Consider the following 21,025-nt stretch of genomic DNA (forward strand, 5'->3'; position numbering starts at 1 on the left):
ATAAAGTTGTGCTCTTGTAGTTGATTGCACTTGTACACACCAAATTTATAGAGAAATTAAAGATGCTAGAAAAGAGAAATGCTTCACTCAATGATTTTTGTTTTGATCTAAAGTTTTTGGCTTCATTTAGCTGACTTTATCTCATCCGTTGGGCCAAGCCATTTGTTGATGATAGAGAAGTACATAAAATATCTAGGTAGCACTTGTCAAATTTTTATGACTTACACTAAATAATACACCCATTTTTTTCTTTAATATTCGTTACACTTTCAACTTTTCACACTTGATAAGTTGATATTGTAAAATCTTGACTTATAGCATCTCTAATTATGTGTTAGTATTTCACTATTTTGTCAAAAAAAAAAAAAAAAAAAAAAAAAATACATGTGATAGTAAAATTATAAAAAGTAGTTAATATGACAAAAATTAATACTTTGTAATATGACAACTCTCGAGACATTGGTACGTAACAAGATCCTTCTAATATTACTTTCAAAAAAGTAATAATAAAAAAATCCTTTTAATATTTTTAGCTGTAAAGATATACGATAAAAATTGTGAATTATCCAAAATTATGAGGTTAGTTAATATTATTATTACTAAACTTGTACGGTATAATTTTCAAGTTAACTAAGATTAACTGGGGCTTCCTCTTTTAAAAATGTGTATGTGGAGAAGGACTAAGTCAAAAATAAAATCAATTAAGCAAAGTGAATTAAATAAAGTAAAATAAAAAGGCAAACATGTATTTATGAAATCAAGTTAGAAAAAATTGTACAATGAGCTAGAGTTTCAAATCAACAAATGAATGTGTTGGAAAACCCAAAGTCCTGATAATACTTTAAGGTTAACTAAAGAAGATAATGACTTAAAAAAGGAATCAATTAAATCATGCATGAGTGATGTTCTTTAGCTATTTTTGATCTACTACTATTTTCTTTTCTAGTCTCTATCATCAATTAAGTGGCCTCTTTTCTCTCTCAAGTTTCTACTCTATATCTTTATCATATAAGTAAAAGGAAGGTAATAATGGACTAATGGTATTACACCCTAAAACATATCCAAATACTCTTTATATATACGTAGTATTCCTTCTGTCCCCTTTTGATAGTCCCTTATGAGCAAATTTTAGTCCCAAAATGTTCACCCCATTTGCTTTTTTCAACAACCATTAATATTAAATTTTTACTAAAATTCCCTCCAATTTGCAATAATATTTGTGCAAATTTAATTTTCTCATGTAAATTTTGTTTTCCCATGTAGTACTTTTATTACTTTCTCTCTCTACTTTTTTGCATACCCAATGCCAATTTACTTTTTAATGTACTTTAACTATTCTTATTTGTGTGTTATTAATTCTCGTGAAAAATGCCCATAAGGGACTATTAAAAGGGGACGGAGGGAGTATTTAATTTTGAATAATCAATAATAATATAAAATCCTATCAGTGATATCTACTAGCAGCCATACGCTTAACTCCTCCTTAATCTTGCCCAAACTTCGCTTGAAATATTACGTCTCTTATCTTGCAATATTAGTGACCCATCTTTGGGTGCCCCTGAATATTTGATGTGGTTCGTTAATAAGACTCATCATAGTCATCAAACAACATTTAAGGAGAGATTCTGAAATGGCTACATCTACATGACATAGGTCATGATGCAGATGGTATAATCTATTCTTAAATATATATAATTAAGAAAATAGCAAAAAATATGAAAATATATACTTCCTCCGTTTTTTAATACTTGCAACACTTCCTTAAAATGGAAATGTCACAATACTTGTAACATACTATAAATGGAAAGTGTTTTGAGAAAAAGTTATATTATTTCTCTTATTTAGAGTACATGATGACCTACTAAATTATACTCCAAATAACCTCTCACCCCATTTTAAAGTGTATTGCATCATGTGTACCCCATTTTTTTTAAATAGCGTGAAAAGTGTGTATTGCAACTATTAAAAAACAGAGAAAGTATGAAACTTTAAATTTATACATATCTATTTAACAAAATAATTTAAGATAATATTTATAATACTTAAATAAAATAAACCCACAAAAAGAAAACGTAATTTAATATAGACCATAAGCTTTTAAATACATTAGTCTTCGTCAACTAACGTATTGAACAATAAAAAGATAAACGGAGGGAGGACATAGGCCCTGTTTGAGAGAAAGCTGAAAGCTGATAAAGTTAGCTGATTTTGACTAGCTGATTTTATTAACTGATTTGACTAACTTATAGGCCATGTTTGGTAAATGGCTTTTTAGTGGCTTTTAGGTTAGCTTTTGGCTTTTTTATGTGGTCAAACAGCCAAAAAATATGTTTGGTAATTGGTTTTTTAGTCAGCGAAAAAGCTGGCTTTTAAGCCAAAATGAAAAAGCTGCTTTGAGTAGCTTTTTTTTGTTGGCTTTTGGCTTGTTGGCCCATAAATCATCTAATAAACAACCAACAACCAACAATTAATTTACCAAACACTTTTATAAAAAGCCAACTTAAACAGCCAATTTCAAAAGCCATTATAAACAGCCAAACATTCCAGCTGGTCAAACAAGCCAAGCCAACCAGCCAACAGCCAACCGCCAACAGCCATTTGCCAAACAAGGCCATTGTATTGACTGATTTTATAAAAGTGTTTGGTAAATAGCTGATAGCTTAAAGGTGGTTGAGTATGTGAAATGACCAATAAGCTAGTTGTGGGGTGGGTAGTTTAGATAGGATTTTAAATTAAATGAGGTTATAAGGGTCATTTCACAATAATTAATGAATAAGCTAATTGAAAAAGCTCCTAAAATGAGCTTTTTCAAAAAGAGCTTATTTAGTGGAATAAGCTCTTTCAATAAGCTTACTACCAAACACTTGTATTAGCTTGTTTGACTAGTCAATCAGCTAAAGTTAGTCAAATAAGCTAATATACCCCCAATAAGCTTTCTCCCAAACATGGCCATAATTTAAGTCAGTTTCCACATCAATACATCAGTCTTCGTCAACTAACGTATTGAACAAGGTCTAGATACCTTAGACTTTCTAGCATAAAAAGCTAAGTGAGAGGAAGTAGTATTGGAGTGATTGCCGTACTTATTGAATATAGACCATAAGCTTTTTAATATAGACCATAAGCTTTTTAATAAGCTAAGTGAGAGGAAGTAGTGACTGGTTGGGACCATTATGAGCGGATTGGGTATAAAGATTGCACTATTTAAAAATATTTTAAAGATAGGATTATTTAACAATATTCCAAAAGTGATATTATTTTTTGCGGACGTCCCAAATGTGGGATTATTCCCAACAATGTTTCCTAATAAATAAACCAAACATATACAGAGTTTTTATCAAATTAAATTTTTAAAAGTCTTGGTAAATATACGTGTTGAAAAAATTATACGTGTCAGGAAAAAAAAAAAAAATTATACAATGAGTTAGCTAGCTATTCCAAATTAAAAAATCAAAGCACCAAATGAAAGTGTTGGAAAAATTAGATCTTTTACTTTGTTAAGAGTTGACCCAAATTCCAGATGTTGACTTTAAGGTCAACTAAAGAAGACAATGACTTAAATCGGAATTAATAAAAAGTGCATGAGTGATTTTCCTTAGCTATTTGTAATCTACTGTTAATTACTTTTTCTCTAGTCTCTATTCTCTCTCAAATTTTTACTCTTTAACTTTATTATAAAGTGAAGGAAAGGTAGTGATGCCCCTAAATTATCCAGACCAAATCATCTTTATTTATATTTAATTTTAAATAATCAATATAAAATCCTAACATACATAAAATCGAATAAAAGGCTTAATTGGCAAATATAAAAGCCATCATGCATGCTTTCACTGATTATTATATCATAAATTAGGTACATATATGATAATAGCTTTGTGCTTATGAAAAACCATATATTGAACTTGCATATATCTAATGTATATCATACCTTATTAATTTTCTTAGTTCGTTGTTTGTGCCTTTATAAAACTACAGCAACTAGATTGATGAGAAAATCACCATTCACCAAACAAAAGGCAATGCAAGCTATTACAAGTACAAGATATTCATACATTGATACATATACAATACTCGAATTTTAGTTCCTTCTTGTTCTTAGCTTGCTCTTCTTCCTCTTCTACGTACCAAATTCCTTGTCCCGAAATAATTAAGCAAAGCCAATTCTATTTTATCAGCTAATTTGATGAACCAAAAGGGTTTTCCCACAGAAAACATATACGAAGTATATAATATCCCCAAGCCAACCCAACGACGATGCCAGTGCAAAATCCCATCACCACTGTTTCCCATTCTTTCAATGTGCTCCCTTGATCTTCAAAATCATCTTCGTTGTTGTTCACAAATGGCATGCTATTTCCTCCACACTCGGGCAATTCTCATCTCCCCTTTCACTTGATCATCAAAAAAGTGAAAGGGGAGATGAGAATCCAAATAGGAATGAGAAATGTGAGGGAAATAGGGAGGGAAGGGAAAAAATGGGCCCAAAATGACGTCACGTGGTAGTTGGGGGGCAAGAAGGTGGTAACTTTTGATGTTTTTGAAAATAGAAGGTGGTAATTTTCAAAAAAAAAAAAAAAAAAAAAAAAGGAAGGTGGTAATTGCTAAAATGGACATAACAAAAGGTGGTAATTGTCAAAATTTCCTAATATAATCATCATGAATTATTCAAGGAATTAACAAAAGTTTCATTAGTTGATTTAATATGTCCATTTCAATGTTGAAGCTTCTATTATATATATATATATATATATATATATATATATATATATATATATATATATATATATATATATATATATATATATATATATATATATATATATATATATATATATATATATATAAATAAAAAATCAAGAAAAATTATATAATCTTGCTACAATAAACGTAGTACGTACTACATAAGACATATATATAATGTCTTTCATAAAACAAATTAAATACTCCATATGTCACAAATATGATAAGAATAATATAATATAGTAATTACAATTCTAGTGTTATTAGCCAAATTTGTTGCTAGCCGCAGCATTTGATGTTGTAATTCCTCTAAACCGATTATGAATACACCACTAATTAGTAATTTCCACAAGAATAATGAAATGTGAATATTATATTTTGATTCTAAGACAAGTATAATGAAATGTGAATATGATACAACATGAACTGCAATCTGTTAAATGAACTGCAATCTGTTAAATCAAGCTCTCTGACTGCAACACTTAATAATAATTTTGCATGATGTTAGTTTTTCTTTTTTTTTTTTTTTTTTTTTTTTTTTTTTTTTTTGGAAATGTCCTTCGGGTTGTTTGGCCATTGTTTTTAGCTTGTTTGATCAGTTGTTATGCAATATAATCGATCTCTCGAATTATTCCCGTCCATATGCTTGTATGATGAAACATAAGAATGCAATATACATGTTAGGAGGTGGATATTATGGTACATCTTAGCATGAGTATTTTAGAGGTACTAATTATTTACGTGACTCATTCTATCCTTAGCTTTTCTCCTATCTTTTATGCTAATGTTGAAATAAATATATCATCATTTAATTTTGATTCTAGTTCGATGGTTAAAGTTGAAACTTAATTATAACTAATCTTGAAAAGGATCAGTGGATGAGCAAACAAGATGAAAGGATCACTTAAGTTTAATTGTCACTTATTGTTACTCTAGCTAGATTGTCTCGATGTTTAATTTATATGGGGGTATGTTGCGTGTCTCCATTTTGATGTATCTGAATCACTAGATGCAGGATCACTTGAGTTTGAAGAATTACTCGCGGCTCATCATGGTCATTGAAAATTTTGAAAGCTTACTCAATAAATTACAAGCAAGATCAAGCATTCGCGGTCTACACTATCAATGACCTTCCAAACTGCCTAGCATGTATGCATATTATTTTGTGGTACTTGCTTTTGTGTGCATATGAAGAGATGTTTATGGCGGGCTATGCTATAAAACTAAAAGAATGATATGCTAAGATTGCTATTAGAACATTGGGTCTTATTACAAGAACATGGACTGATGGACAGTGACTCATGTTCTTATTTGACAGCCCTCTGCCTTTTGTAATATGCATATACTGTACAACCGAGTATCAATCAGGCTTATTGCAATCAGCCCTTTTTTTTTTTTTTTTTTTTTTAAATATATAAACTATCATGTAATTACACGATTATAGATTTACCCCTAATCTGTTTAGAACTTACAACTTTGTCACCTCTAAGTACCATTATAAATACTTGACTTGTGATTAGTAAGTACCTTTTTCTAATCTTGCTCTACTTTCTAACTTTCTTGCTTAAGAAAGAACTGAGTACATTTTTTAAATAATTACTCTTTCTTTTGCAGGCTAATGGGCATCTTGAAGTGGACAACTTTTAATTGCTCGGATTATCACCAACATACCCCTCTTTGTCACAGGATTATCACCAATATTCGTGGAAAGGATGTGGAAGGTATAAGTTAATGGAGTCAAGCTTCAACAATAGACTTCATAATTGGGTTGGATGGGTTGAGTCAGGGTCATACGGTTTAAAGGATCATCTTTTATGTGATGGTATCGAGTCAGTAATGAACAGATTAATAAACAAGGGGAAAAAAAAGGTAAGTGTACGTGAATATGAAACTATGAAATGCCCCATAAAAACCATTTAAAAAGCTTGACTCAAACAACACTCCATTGGACTAAACTATCCTTAATCGGATCTAATTAGTAGAAGTGGTCAATAATAGAGTACTCCCTCCGTTCTATATCTGTTGGAAATGTTTTACGAGTAGGTACAATGATAGTTCTGATCATGTGCAAGGTGATCGATCACATAGGGCTCCTAAATGAAAAGGATCCAAAATTTAATTTTTACTTATACGAAATAAAGAGAATACTTATTGATCAGTGATCTAATCTTCAATTTTATCATAAAATTAATAATTTAGCAAAATATTTTAGGTATGAGAAGTCATATTTATGTCTTTACAAAATTGATTTTTGGGTGAGAATGATCTCTTGGACCAATGGTCTAGAGGTCACCTCTCATCCTTGAGGTGCGAGATTCGATTCTCATCAGGCACAAATCACATCCCCCTATCCCTTCGGGCATTGCCAGCCAGGCTTCCTATGATAGGAGCTCTCGGTTGGGGCCCAGTTGATCTTACCGTGTAAAAAAAATTGATTTTTGGGTTCAACTTTACAAAATTGCGGTAGGGCCAATTTCACAATTAGCATTTATATAGCACCTCGGCTCTAAGTAGGTAAATAGGAATATATGTTTATTTGAAAAAAAAAAAATGTTTTGAAGTAGATTTTGATAAAATGGAATAATTACATTAAAATTTTTAAAGCCTACATAGGATACAATTAATTTTAAACCAATGAAAACGTAACAATAGAAAATAAACAGATAAGTATACAAGTCAAAGTTTCCACATAAGTCTTCGTCAACTAATGTATTGAACGGGCTAACTAGCTAAGTGATTACTGTACTTATTGAACATCGACCATAAGCTTTATTATCAAGATTCCTACTCGTACTAACGTTGCTCAAACGTTAAAGGACTCTTAAGGATAGTAAAATTTGTCGTCATTTTATGTTTCATACTTTCATATACTATCAGCCACACAAATAGCTTTAACGTTGACTTGAGAGTCAACAAACGAAGTGAATGACTTTAAAAGTTTGAATAATCAATTAATTTATGAGTGATGTCCATTATTATACAAAGTAGTAACATCATAATGATCGGATTGTCGGGTCACTTGATTATAGACATTCATCAAGTTATTGACCCTTATAATCACATAATTAATAACAAAATTAAGCATGATTTAATCTAATAACAAAATTATAATTGCCTTACATATTCTTACAAGAAAATTCATTTGATAAAGATTATTAAATTTACGTATATCCATTGAAATCATAAAGAGAGGACATATAAGTGAGAGGCACAGCTTGAGGCCAAAGCATGTCATCCCCATATATATATTTTAAATTTAAAAGCCACATAAGCAAAGGAGGTAGATGGGATTTAATATCATGTTTTGATCTGAGTATCACCCTGACTTTAACCCACTAAACTTTTTGACAAGAAAAAAAGGATTACATTAATGAAAGATAGCCAAAAGGCACTTACAAACAATTCCGAGGAAATCTAAAAATTTAAATACAAATACAATTCACCGAGCAATTAAAAAGTTTTTTGGGGCTTACCACCGGTAAAAACACCGGTGAAAGCCCCTACAAAAATTTACAATTGAGACCAGAAGAAAAAAGATGGATGAGAAAGAGAGAGAAGGAGAAGATTGAAGGAAAACCTTCAAAAAAAAAAGTAGAGAAAATCTAGCAATGGAGGCTAGAAAAACCCTCCCAAGAGAAAAACCCTAGAGGGAATCAAAAAACCCTCCCATGGAGAAAACCTAGAGGGAACGTTTTAACCCACTAAACTAATTGATCATCTACATATCTCATCCCAAATTAATACAAAATGATGCAATATTACGAAGTACTCCCTTCGTTTTTAAATACTTGCTCCACTTCATTCTTTTTCCGGCCGTTTTTAAATATTTGCTCCATTTCCTTTTTTGGAAAGCTTTTACAATATTTAATTCATTTCTCACACTTAGTGGACCCAACATAATACTCTCTCTCCTCCTATTCTTCCACTACTCTTGCTTTTTACAATTTTTTATTTTCTCAACTACCCCACTACCTCCATATTTTATTACTTTCTCCCCGAATGGAGAAATGGAGCAAGTATTTAAAAACTGAGGGAGTCTTTACCAATGAGGTATTGATCTAATAATTAAAATTGGACAACAATATACGATACATCACATGTCCAAATCCCGCACCCCAATTAATAAATTGTAGTTTGTATTATTGCTTGTATCTCAAAAATAAAAATAATGTATTTAGTTGAATTGTCACTTGAGTTTCCTTTTTATTAGTCTACCGTGCTTAAGCCCACTAGTTAAAATTATCTAGTCTCTTTCAAGAAAAGTCTAGTATACTAGTCATACAAGTCTCATTAGTGACTCTTAAGATCGTTAACTTCTAGCTGTGCAATACTAATACAACCAAAAATGCAGTATTGGACGGGCTAACCTTGTTCCTTGTACACTTAATTTGTTAACCTTGCTCCTCTCTTTAAATAGTACATATTCCTCTAATTCCATAGCTATAACCCACACCTACTTTAGTCTAAAAACCACCAAGTTTCTACAAATAACAATTTTTTTTAGTAGCCATGCAATACCTCTTAGGAATTGTTGTCACTCTACTCTGCCTGATCCTCAATCTGGTAGTCACTTGGTGTTATCCCTCTTGTCGTAGCGATGAGAGTTTGGCCTTGCTTCGCTTTTCAAATTCTATGTCAATTGACCCTACCGCCTCTTATTATAGTTGCACTATCAGTAGAGCGAAAACAATGTCATGGAATAATAGCATCGACTGTTGTCAATGGGACGGGATCACTTGCGATCCATTAACCAGTCATGTTATTGGCCTTGACCTAGGCTGCTCCCAGCTTAGAGGAAGCATAGAGTCGAATAGCACCCTCTTCAAACTACATCATCTCGAAAGCCTTTCATTAGACCACAATGATTTTTCTGCTTCCTCCATTCCTCCTGAATTTGGAGATTTCTCTCACTTATCCTTGCTTAACCTCCATGAATCAAATTTCCAAGGCAGGGTGCCTCACGAGATATCCAAACTACGAAAACTTGAATCACTTGACCTTTCAACAGGTCCTTTTACTCTTGAAATGCCAGATGCCAACAACATCATAAAAAACTTAACAGCCTTGTCATATCTTAATCTTGAAGCTGTCTCAATCAATTCAAATTTTCCTGCATCTTTGGTAAACTTGTCTTCCTTAATGTATTTAGACCTATTTGAATGTGGTTTGCAGGGGAAATTTTCTTCTGAAATTCTCGATTTTCCATACTTGCAAACACTTTCTTTAGGGGGAAATAGCGACCTCGTCACAAAGTTAGGTAGTTGGAGCAGCCCTTTGATATACCTAGGACTTGCTAATACAAAATTCTCCGGGCAACTGCCATACTCCATAAACCAAACTAGCCTAAGCTACTTAGATCTATCGGCTATCGGTGTTCATGGTCCTATACCACCATGGGTTTGGAATGTCACTAACCAAATCTTTCTTTCAGATAATTTTCTTACTGGTGCTCTACCTTCATCGCTAAACATTCACACGCTCTCTAGTCTTTCCAATCTCGACCTGGATAACAACACGCTAGTCGGAACCATACCATCTTGGCCATTCCAACTCCCTTCATTAACACAATTATCCTTCCAATCTAACCAGTTTAATGGTTCATTGAGTGATGTTTCTGGTAATAATGGTAGCAATTCCTTGCAGTCACTTAAGTTACAAGGCAACAATATTACTGGAATAATTCCCAAATGGTTTTTTAATCTCTCTAATCTCACATACCTTGACTTGTCGAGCAATAACTTTATTGGTAATGTCCAGCTTAGTATGTTTTCTGTGTTTACAAATCTATTTTCCCTTGATTTATCTTTAAATAGTTTAACAGTGTCTACTAAACTGGACTCCTCCTCAATGTTGTCCAAATTATCATATTTGGGACTCTCTTCTTGCAATATTAGTGAATTTCCTTACTTGGGGAACCAAGATAGTCTCACAGAGTTAAATCTTGATGATAACAACATCCAAGGTGAGCTTCCCAAATGGATGGTTAACATTAGCCAGGCTCAACCTGATGCGTTTTTAAGGTTAAACCTTTCTAATAATTCTCTAACTCGTGGTCTAGAGTATCTCCCTTGGAAAAAGTTGTTCAATGTCGACCTTTCATCCAACAAGTTACAAGAGCCTCTTCCGGTTTCGCTGACAAATCTACCGCTTCAGGCATTAATTATGTCAAATAACAGACTAAATGGCACCATTAATCCATCCTTTTGTAATTTGACTGGAATCACCATCCTTGATTTATCAAACAACACTTTAATCGGAGAAATTCCTCATTGTTTGGTAAATAGTAACACTAGGCTAGTTGTATTGAATCTTCAAATGAATAAACTCAATGGCATCATACCAACAAATTTCTCAAAGTGTCATTCATTGGAGTATCTAGACTTAAGTGATAATCAATTGGAAGGGGTGGTGCCAAATTTCTCAGAGTGTCATTCATTGGAGTATGTAGACTTAAGTGACAATCAATTGGAAGGGGTGGTGCCAAATTCTCTGTCACGGTGTGAAAGCTTAAGAGTTCTGTATCTCGGGAATAACAAGTTAGAAGGTACGTTTCCATCATGGCTAGACAGCCTCGGGCAGCTGCAAGTTCTCAATCTACGTTACAATAATTTCCACGGTCCTCTAATTTCTTCGACAAAGCATGATTATTTATTTCCAGAGCTGCAAATTCTCGACCTCTCCAATAACAACTTTTCTGGAAAATTGCCGGCAAAATATATACAAAATTTCAGAGCCATGATGGAGATGAATGAGTCAAGTCCTGATAGTCGTCCACAGTACATGACACCCAGTGATTATGGCGCCTACCAGTACACGTATTCCACTACGTTAACATTCAATGGGAATGTACAGAAATATGAAAAGATCATCACCACAATGGCGACTTTTGATATGTCGAAAAATAGCTTCGAGGGAGAGATTCCAGATTCCATAGGGCACTTGGTGTCATTGCGAGGCCTTAATCTCTCAAATAACCGCCTTACTGGGCACATCCCTCCATCCATCGGGATGTTGTCCTTGCTGGACTGCTTGGACCTTTCGTCCAACATGCTCACTGGTCGTATCCCACAAGAACTTGTTAGTTTGACATTTCTTGGGGTCTTCAATGTTTCACAAAACCAACTGGAGGGGCCTATACCTCAAGGGAAGAACTTTGATACGTTCTCAGCTGATTCATACAAGAAGAATCCTGGATTGTGTGGACAACCATTGCCCAAGTGTGGAGGAAGTGATCCGCCGTTTGTGATCAACACCGGAGATGACCAAGATGACTCTAGAGATTTTTGGAGCATACTACCAGAGTGGGAAATCGTACTGATGGGCTTTAGCAGTGGTGTAGTAGTTGGCTTGGCTTGGGGATATTATATGTTGTCAGTGGGAAAACCCTTTTGGTTTATCAGATTAACTGACAAAATGGAATTGGCTTTGCTTGAATTTCGGGACAAGCGATTTGGTAGAGCAGGAAGAAGAGCGAGAGAAAGAGCAAGAGCAAGAGCAAGAAGGAACTAAACTTCAAGTGACATGTATGATTTCCTCCATCCAGATGCCGAAATTTCTTGAACCAGCAAACATCTAAGAAAATAAAGTATGTATACATTAGATTTAGATGGAATGTATTATCATGTAGTAATAATGCTAGTTTAGTGCATAGTAATAATTTAATTCTACTACATTCTAATTCAGTGTATTATGAAATTCCAGACTACAGTATGGTTAGTATCTGAAAGTTAGCATGCAGCAAAGAATTTTTGTGTACAATGTTTTACAAATAGAAGAGTTCAATAAACTAAAAAAGAGTAACCTTTGAATTACCAAATCCTGCTGCCTGGTGTGTCGAGCAGTTTTAGTCTGGCTGATGTCATTAAGCTAAGCTTCCGGTTGTATAAGACTTGTATTCCTGGGGATGCTCGTGTTGTTCATGATTAATTACATCACAAATAAATTCCGAGTTGCAAGAACACACAGACATAATTACAGCAAAGCATATAACTTCTGTTTCATACATCAGTAGTGTAAACTCAGCACTACCTTACAGTCACATGTATCTTTAAAAATGTTCTGAATAAATTTTGTAACGATAAGAAAGAGTGTCACGTAGTAAGAACAGTGAATCAAGCAAATGGCTATTTCCGCGTAATAATGAAAAAGTGAGGATAGCTGGATAATATAGAAATTTGAAAACGAAATTCTATTATGTGTTGAATAACATGTCCTCAGAAAATTAGGATGTTAACAGCTAACTACTCTTTGAAATTAGTATAGAAATTTGAAAACAAAATATTAGGATGTGTAGAAATACATGTCCTAAGAAAATTAAAATAATAAAATAGCTAACTACTCTTTGAATTTATGAATAAAAAATTGCAATTTCAGCTGAGACTCAATTGCATCTGATATAGTTCCCTTATACTGTAAGATTTGCCAAACCAGAAACCATGTTTCCTATGCTTAAATGGTGTCTCTGCTTAATATTATTTTTTAATTTGAACGCTAGAGTTGCGTATTCATCATCTTACCATAGATCTTTATCATCCGAGCAGTGCCATGATGAAGAAAGAGTTGCATTGCTTGGCTTTAAAACCTCCTTCACCCTTGCGCCTGAATCTGATAATTGTCCAAATGCCAAATCAAAGACATCAACATGGAATAAAGATGGCAACTGTTGCGAATGGGAAGGTGTTGCATGTCATCCACGAACGCACCATGTCATTGGGCTTGATCTTAGTTGCAGCAAACTTAGTGGAAGCATTGACTCTAATAGTAGCCTCTTCCTCCTCAATCATCTCAAAAGCCTTAATCTAGCCTTTAATGATTTCAATGACTCCAGTATAACACCTCAATTTGGCAGGTTTCCACTGTTGGAACACCTTAACCTTTCCAGCTCCCGTTTTGCTGGGAAAATTCCTGCTCAGATCGCCCATCTTGCTCAACTAAACTCTCTTGATCTTACCAATAATTTTGTTGATCTAGAACTGCCAATATTCAAGAAAATTATTGACAACCTGACGGAGTTAAGGGAGCTCCATCTCAGCAATGTGAACATCAATTCAGCATTGCCGCAGTCAATTGTGAACCTCACATCCTTAAGATCACTTAAGCTACATGAAACCAATCTGCAAGGAGAATTGCCAATTAAAATTTTCAACTTACCACATCTGAGAGTACTTGATATAGGTAATAATTGGCCTCTTCAATCAAGTATCTTAGAGACGTACAATTGGAGCAGCCCTTTCGAAGTCATGGATCTTTCTGATGTCACTTTCAGGGGAAAATTACCCTCCTCCCTTGGCCAATCTCAACATCTGAGGGAATTATCTTTCTCTGGCTGCTTCTTTGATGGGGAAATTCCGAAATGGGTGTGGAACACCACAGAAAAGATCGACTTACAGAATAATCATTTCAGAGGTAACCTCCCTTCTTCAATCAATACAAGCAAATTATCAAGTCTTTACTATCTTAGTCTAGATTTCAATTTCCTCGAGGGAAGAATACCACCATGGATGTTCAGTCTACCATCCCTGAAAAGTTTAAGCCTCGTCACTAATCAATTCACTAGTCTGCCTAGTGAAGTTGATTTTAATAACAGTAATGAGTCACAGTTACAAGAATTGGAATTGGAGGGTAACAAATTAGAAGGGTCATTCCCACAATGGATTTCACATTTTGTGCACCTCGAGCATTTCGATATCTCATCCAATAACTTGAGTGGCGTGGTGCAGCTAGATATGTTGACTGGTCTCCACAAACTGTGGTTACTCAGCTTAACAGACAACAAACTCTCAGTGAATACAAGTATCACTGTCACAAACAATAGTTCAACCACTGCCTGGCCTGACCTAACTTTCCTAGGTCTCTCCTCTTGCAACACAGGTGAGTTTCCTGGTTTCCTAAAAGACCAGCTAAAACTTGAATCCTTATACTTGTCCAGAAACAACATTCATGGCGACGTACCCAAGTGGCTTCAAAACTTAGCAGAGATATCAACTATGGATCTTTCACATAACTCGCTTTCTGGAGGTTTAGAACATCTTCCTTGGGAGAGCTTACAGGACATTGACCTCTCCTTTAACACTCTAAAAGGACCACTTCCACTTCCAAAAGCATCTTCCACCATTATTTCATTTTCTGCTTCAGATAATAGTTTCATAGGCCCCATTGATGAATCAATTTGTAACCTGATATACCTTAATCTCCTGGATGTATCAAACAACAGATTGGAAGGAGAAATTCCTCGTTGTTTGGGAAACTTTAGCAATTCACTTGTTATATTGAATTTGGGGTCGAACAGCTTCCATGGCACTCTACCTGCATACTGGGGAACATGTGATGGTGAGTATACATTGAAATATCTAGACTTTAGTGACAATCAATTGCAAGGGTTGCTACCACAAGATATGGCACGCTGTACAAGCCTAGAATTTCTTAGTGTTGCAAACAACAAATTTAATGATACATTTCCCTCATGGTTGGATACTCTCCCAAACCTGAAAGTACTTGACTTACATTCTAATAGTTTCCGTGGCCATATCAAAGGCTCAAAGGTAGCACATCCATTTTCCCTGGTCCAGATTCTCGACCTCTCCAGTAATAAATTCAGCGGAAGATTGCCAGCAACATACATAAAAAATTTCAACGCAATGATGAATACCAGTGAGCCCTCTGGGGTTTTACAGTATATGGGAGGTATCGGTTACAAGTACTCAATTGTGCTAGTATTCAAAGGTTTGCAGACTAATTATGAGAAGATCATCACTACCCTTGTGGCTTTTGATCTTTCATCCAATGCATTTGAAGGAGAAATTCCCGATTGTATTGGTCAATTGGTCTTGATTCGGGGCCTTAACCTCTCACACAACAGACTCACAGGGCCAATCCCTCCAACAATCAGCAATTTGAAGTTGCTCGACTCCTTGGACCTTTCTTTCAACATGCTCATTGGGGAAATTCCTCAGGAATTGGTGAGTTTGACATTTATGGGAGTCTTCAATGTATCAATGAACAACCTAGTGGGTCCCATACCTCATGGAAACAATTTTGACACATTTCCAGCAGAATCATACATGGGTAATCCTGGATTATGTGGATTACCATTGCCAGAGTGTGGAGAAGATAACAGGCCGAGGTTAGATCCTTCAGTTAGCGAAACAGATGATAATGATGATATTGAAGATGGAGGCATGTTGTCAGAATGGAAAATCATCCTGATTGGATATGGTTTTGGTACGGTGGTGGGGATGGCTTGGGGATACTATATGTTGTCAGTTGGAAAACCCTTTTGGCTAGCTAAATTAGCTCATAAGATGGAGCTGGCAACTATTCAATTTTCTGGGAAGCTATTTGGAAGACGAGCAAGAAGAGCAAGGAATTGAAGAGAATGATGAACTGATATATAAAGAGGTATGACTATTCATAATCATGAGTTTCCAATCAATTAAATTTACTTTCTAATGCAAGCAGAAGTATCATCATAATTTCAAACTATTTTTTAATTTAAGATTTTTAAAAGTAATGAAAATTTGATCATTTGCCATTACTGCAGGCTACAGTACCTTGCCAACCGGAGAATGAGAGAAGCTATCCCAGGATGCATATCCTCGTATATTCATCGCTGCAAAAGATCATGTAATAGATTAACTTAAACTATTGTATTTTTATATTATATACAAAGTACTCCATATAAAGTAAGGAAAAATAAAAGTCAGAGGGACCTTCTAGCCAGGGATTAACCAAACTTAAAGCTGAGCATGACCTTGTGTAACATTTAAAGCTTGTATAGCTGTATGGTATAGGGTATACTATTACTTACGAAGGAAGAAATACCATAAAAACGAGATATCGAAGGAAGAAATACCATGAAGGAAAGCTAATCCATACAAGAATCAAGTACTAATTTATCTAATGCTTTTCCTGATTAGAGATGGGATAGCCATATAGGGTATACTATTACTTAGCAAAGATACATTTAGACGATATTAAAAGGATACACTAGTCTTTAATATATGCATTTCGGCTGTCAAAATTTGTTCAAGAATAACTAAATGCATGAACAAATTTAGTAATCATGCAAATGCAGAAGGGGTTTCTTCTTTTTCAGAATATAGGTTTAACTACCAAGAGCATTATTCACATGAATAGTGTTTTAACTTTGTAGCTCCAAATCAATTTTGAGAGAAGAAAAAACAGAGCACATTGAAGTTTATGAAACCATATTGGTAATCTAGGCTTCAACACAGTGAGCTCGTGTGCAATTTACCTTTGGAAAGCCTAACTATGGCTTCCTCTAGACCTCTACCATCACAAAGGCTTTAACTTTGCTTCTGAGGACTATTTTTCTCACATAATTCTTCTAAGTTCAGTCAATTCTTAAATATCTATCTAATACAAAACAATCTTATTACAACTCTTACAAGCAACTTTGAAACTAGTTTAATAAGAACAAACTTTCTACCTAACATAAATTCCGTAATTCTTGGCTTGCCTTTGGGTCAAGGCAAGGCAAAACAACACAAGCCAAGGCAACAAAACCAAGTAATGCATCTTCAAACGTGAAAACAAAGGGTGGGTCATGGCATCAATGATATGGTATTGGGCACCAAATAGGCAAATAGGTCTTCCGAGACCCTTAGAGAACTGCGTAAAGCGCCTTGATGCATAATCTTATCGGGTCCAAAAATATTTTCTAGAGGCCAAAATTACAGGTGTATAATACACGAAATTAGACCATTTTCAAAGAATCAAAGATTTTGACATTTGCTACAACGGCTCCAACAACCAACTTGGCATCCTGCGGCCTATTAAAGAGCTAGGTATCAGGAATCCTTCATTAGATTGTCAATTATATCCAAATTCATTACTTACCATTCCTTCATTAGCCTAAAAAGTTTAATAAGAACAATTTTTTTATTAGGATAGCCTAACTCTCTGAACTAAATTCCGTCAGCTTTCGGTTGTAAAAGAAGTAAGCCAGCTAAATCCCAACACCTTGCAATATTCCATTGGTTGGAAACTTTGTCATTTCACTTAATAGTTTATACAATGCACATCATTTGAACATATCTAACAGACAAACCAGTTACAAGTCTTTTGAATTCTAGTGATCTGTGTAAAACAAACAATCTCTTGAACAGATTGATGGACTTAAGAGCAGCTAGTCTACCTACATGATTATTCATTTCCCCCTTGATAAATTAGTCTATAGTTTAAACCAGTTTCTATGGTTTTCTGACAGTAAAAACAATGACATAACTAGATAACGAGATCATTAGACTCTGATCAATATCAACCAAAGGCACAATGTCGCTCAATTTAACATCAACTTGACTGAGAACCAATTGCAAGGAATGATACTACAACAGCACAACCTATGGTAAAATCATAAGTTCTCAATCTAAAAGTGAACGCTAAATGATACCGTACATGTTTAACATCAATTAGATATGCTCTTCCAAACCTAAATACTACGTATGTCAATTCAGACTCAAACTACTTCTTTACCCATGGAAAACTCCAAATTCGAGTTCTTGAATTCTCGAAAATCAATATCAGCAGCAAATTTCCAACAAGAAGTACATTAAAACCCTGATATACAAGGTCTAATCAATAAGTATCCACACAAAATCATAACTAGTCACATTAAAACTCTTACGAAATCGTCAAAACCTATCTATTCAAGCTCTCACCATTCCACAAAAACTAATCAAATTACAATCCTTACAAAATCAACCAAATCCACTTATTATAGTTCTTAACAATTCACATAAACTAGCTACATTAAAATGAGTAAAATCCTTACAAAATCGTCGGAATTAATTTCGCAACAGGCTGATGAGAACTATACCTCCAAACAATCTTCTCAACACATTGATTTTTTTTTTTTTTGGTATTTCAATAATTAATTAAGAAAATCTCTATAACCTAAATATCCCATATAATTTCGGCAATGTTCAAGCAAATAAATTCGTATATTATCAACAAATTTATACCTTTTGCAAATTGCAACATTTTCAATGGATTAATATATTGATTAAATCAATTGCAAAAAAAAAAAAAAAAAAAAAAAAACCATAATGTTAAAAACCGCTGATTTTATATACTTGTTAAATTGAACAATAATATGAGAAAGATAGGAAATTGAATTATGAGAGATATATTTATACAGTATAATTAAATAACAAAATGCGATTATAATTAAATTGAAGGTAAGAGACTAAGAGATAATATACCTTTTCATTTTCATGAAGGGGAGAAAACAGGCAAATTTTGAACACAGTTCTGCAGTCTGCTGCTGATGTGGAGAAGAGTTAGAAGAACAATAATTAACTTATTCATCGTCTTTTTTTTTTTTTTTCCCAAAATCGTCACCTTAATTTTGCATATCTATTCTATCTACTACTATTACTAAAACAGGAGTTGTTAACGTCATCATTGCACACGTGTTAGCGTGTTGCTATATCAATAAAAACTAGCCTTTTGACCCGTTTGATGCACGGGTTATTACTTAGATTATTTTTCTTGAAAAGTGTCGTTGTTGTTGTGAAATTTAATAAGGTATATATACATAAATATTGTAGGGAATGAAATGACACATTGGTTTAAGTTATATTTAAGTTTAAGAGATGAAAAGACTATTTTATTAATGTAATGAACACTAATTAGTTTAACTTTAATCAATTAACCTATACTAAAAGCGAACCTAAAGTGACACTTGTCACGATGTCATTAAAAAATTTCCCGCCCTTTTTTTTTTGCCAAATTTGAATGACTTTCATTATATATCCTATATAATAATACTTATTTCCATTTTGACAACACATATAATCCAATCATACTCAATTAATTTTTTTATTATTATTTTAACATATAGGGGTTGTTTGGTAAGTAGCTTTTTGATGGCTTTTTGTATAGCTTTTGGCTTTTGGCTTTTGGAAGTGGTCAAACAGCCAAAATTTGTGTTTGGTTAATTGGCTTTTTGGTTGGCTAAAAAGCCAGCTTTTCCGCCAAAAGCCAAAAGCTAGTGAGAGTAGCTTTTTTGGTTGGCTTTTGGCTTAAATGATAACAATTACATTTTTATCCCTCATGACACCTATTATCATTCTCATCTCAATTACCTTTCTCTCTCCAAAAACCAAATTACCCACTATACTGCTACTATACTACAGAGAGAATTTGGGAGAAGTTTGGGTGAAGGTATCACTTTCACTAGAGCATCCGGAGTGGCGGAGTATAAATTCATAATCAAGCTCCGGCATCTGCATGACTACATTACTTGGTTACTTTGTTTATTTTTATTTTTATTTTTGTGGTTATTAAGTTTTTTAGATTTGTAAAAAATGCTCATTTAATTTGGTGAAATTTGAGGTAGAATTTACCATGAAGCTCTTTAATTATCTTTTAATTAGGGAAGAATTTAATAAGAAGCCTTATTGGTTAGTTAAAACAAAATTGTTGAGATCTCAATTTGCAAATGTATGGGTTCTGATTTTTTTTATTAAAAAAAAAAAAAAAAAAAAAAAAAAAAAAAAAAAAAAAAACCTCATCAAAAAAGTGAGATCCCAACTAGCTTAATGCATGAGCATACTAAAGAGGAAGCAAAATGACGTCTTTATTAGTGTTTGCTGCTTAGATTTACTACTATCACCCTTTTCACCCAAAATTTAATTATACAAAATTAATTTGTACAGTAGTTGCTAATATGTATTAGAACATTGAATTTGCAATTTACATCTTTTAGGAATGAATTTGCAATTTACATTTTTCATATGCCCTGTCCTTGTGAGTATAATTTTAAGAGTTTGAGTTTTAAAACTTGCTATTCTATACTTAATTATCTTGTTATATGTAGTTGTTATTTACATCTTTCGTATCACAATTTTGGTTTTTCATAATAATAATAATCAACAAAATAAAAAAAATTATTATGAAAATAAAAATACGAAGTAACAGTGAAAAGTGTTAGTAGTAGTAGTAAATAATAATCCTATTTACAAAACAAACAAAAAAAATAAAAAAAAAAAAAAAGAATTTATTATTTATAAAAAAAAAAAAAATAGGGAGTAGCGGTGATACTACTTGGTAGTAAAAGTTTTAAAAAAAAAATCATTATTGTTATTAGAAAGATAATAAAACATATCAATGCCCTTAAAGGTAATTTTAGCCCTAAACAGCCAACAGCCAATAACCAATTTTACCAAACATATTTTTTAACAGCCAACAGTCAAACAGCCAACATAAAAAGCCAATACATACAGCTGGTCAAACAAGCCAAGAGTAACAGCCAGCAGCCAAC

General features: G+C 33.6%; 2 protein-coding genes across 2 annotated transcripts; both read left to right on the forward strand.

The window, feature by feature from the left end:
- Nucleotides 1-9,181: 9,181 nt before the first annotated feature.
- On the forward strand, nt 9,182-12,556 carry LOC145605716 (receptor-like protein 41). Its single transcript, XM_081661789.1, has one exon. It carries the CDS (start codon nt 9,250-9,252, stop codon nt 12,247-12,249), a length of 3,000 nt encoding a protein of 999 aa, XP_081517915.1. The 5' UTR covers nt 9,182-9,249; the 3' UTR covers nt 12,250-12,556.
- A 619-nt stretch (nt 12,557-13,175) lies between these two features.
- Nucleotides 13,176-15,583, forward strand: LOC145604459 (receptor-like protein 6). The gene is made up of 2 exons (XM_081660347.1): nt 13,176-15,436; nt 15,535-15,583. Exons 1-2 carry the CDS (start codon nt 13,176-13,178, stop codon nt 15,581-15,583), a joined length of 2,310 nt encoding a protein of 769 aa, XP_081516473.1.
- Nucleotides 15,584-21,025: the final 5,442 nt, after the last annotated feature.

This window comes from Chenopodium album, chromosome 22 (assembly GCF_948465745.1).
Source record: "Chenopodium album chromosome 22, dcCheAlbu1.1, whole genome shotgun sequence".
NCBI lineage: Eukaryota > Viridiplantae > Streptophyta > Magnoliopsida > Caryophyllales > Amaranthaceae > Chenopodium > Chenopodium album.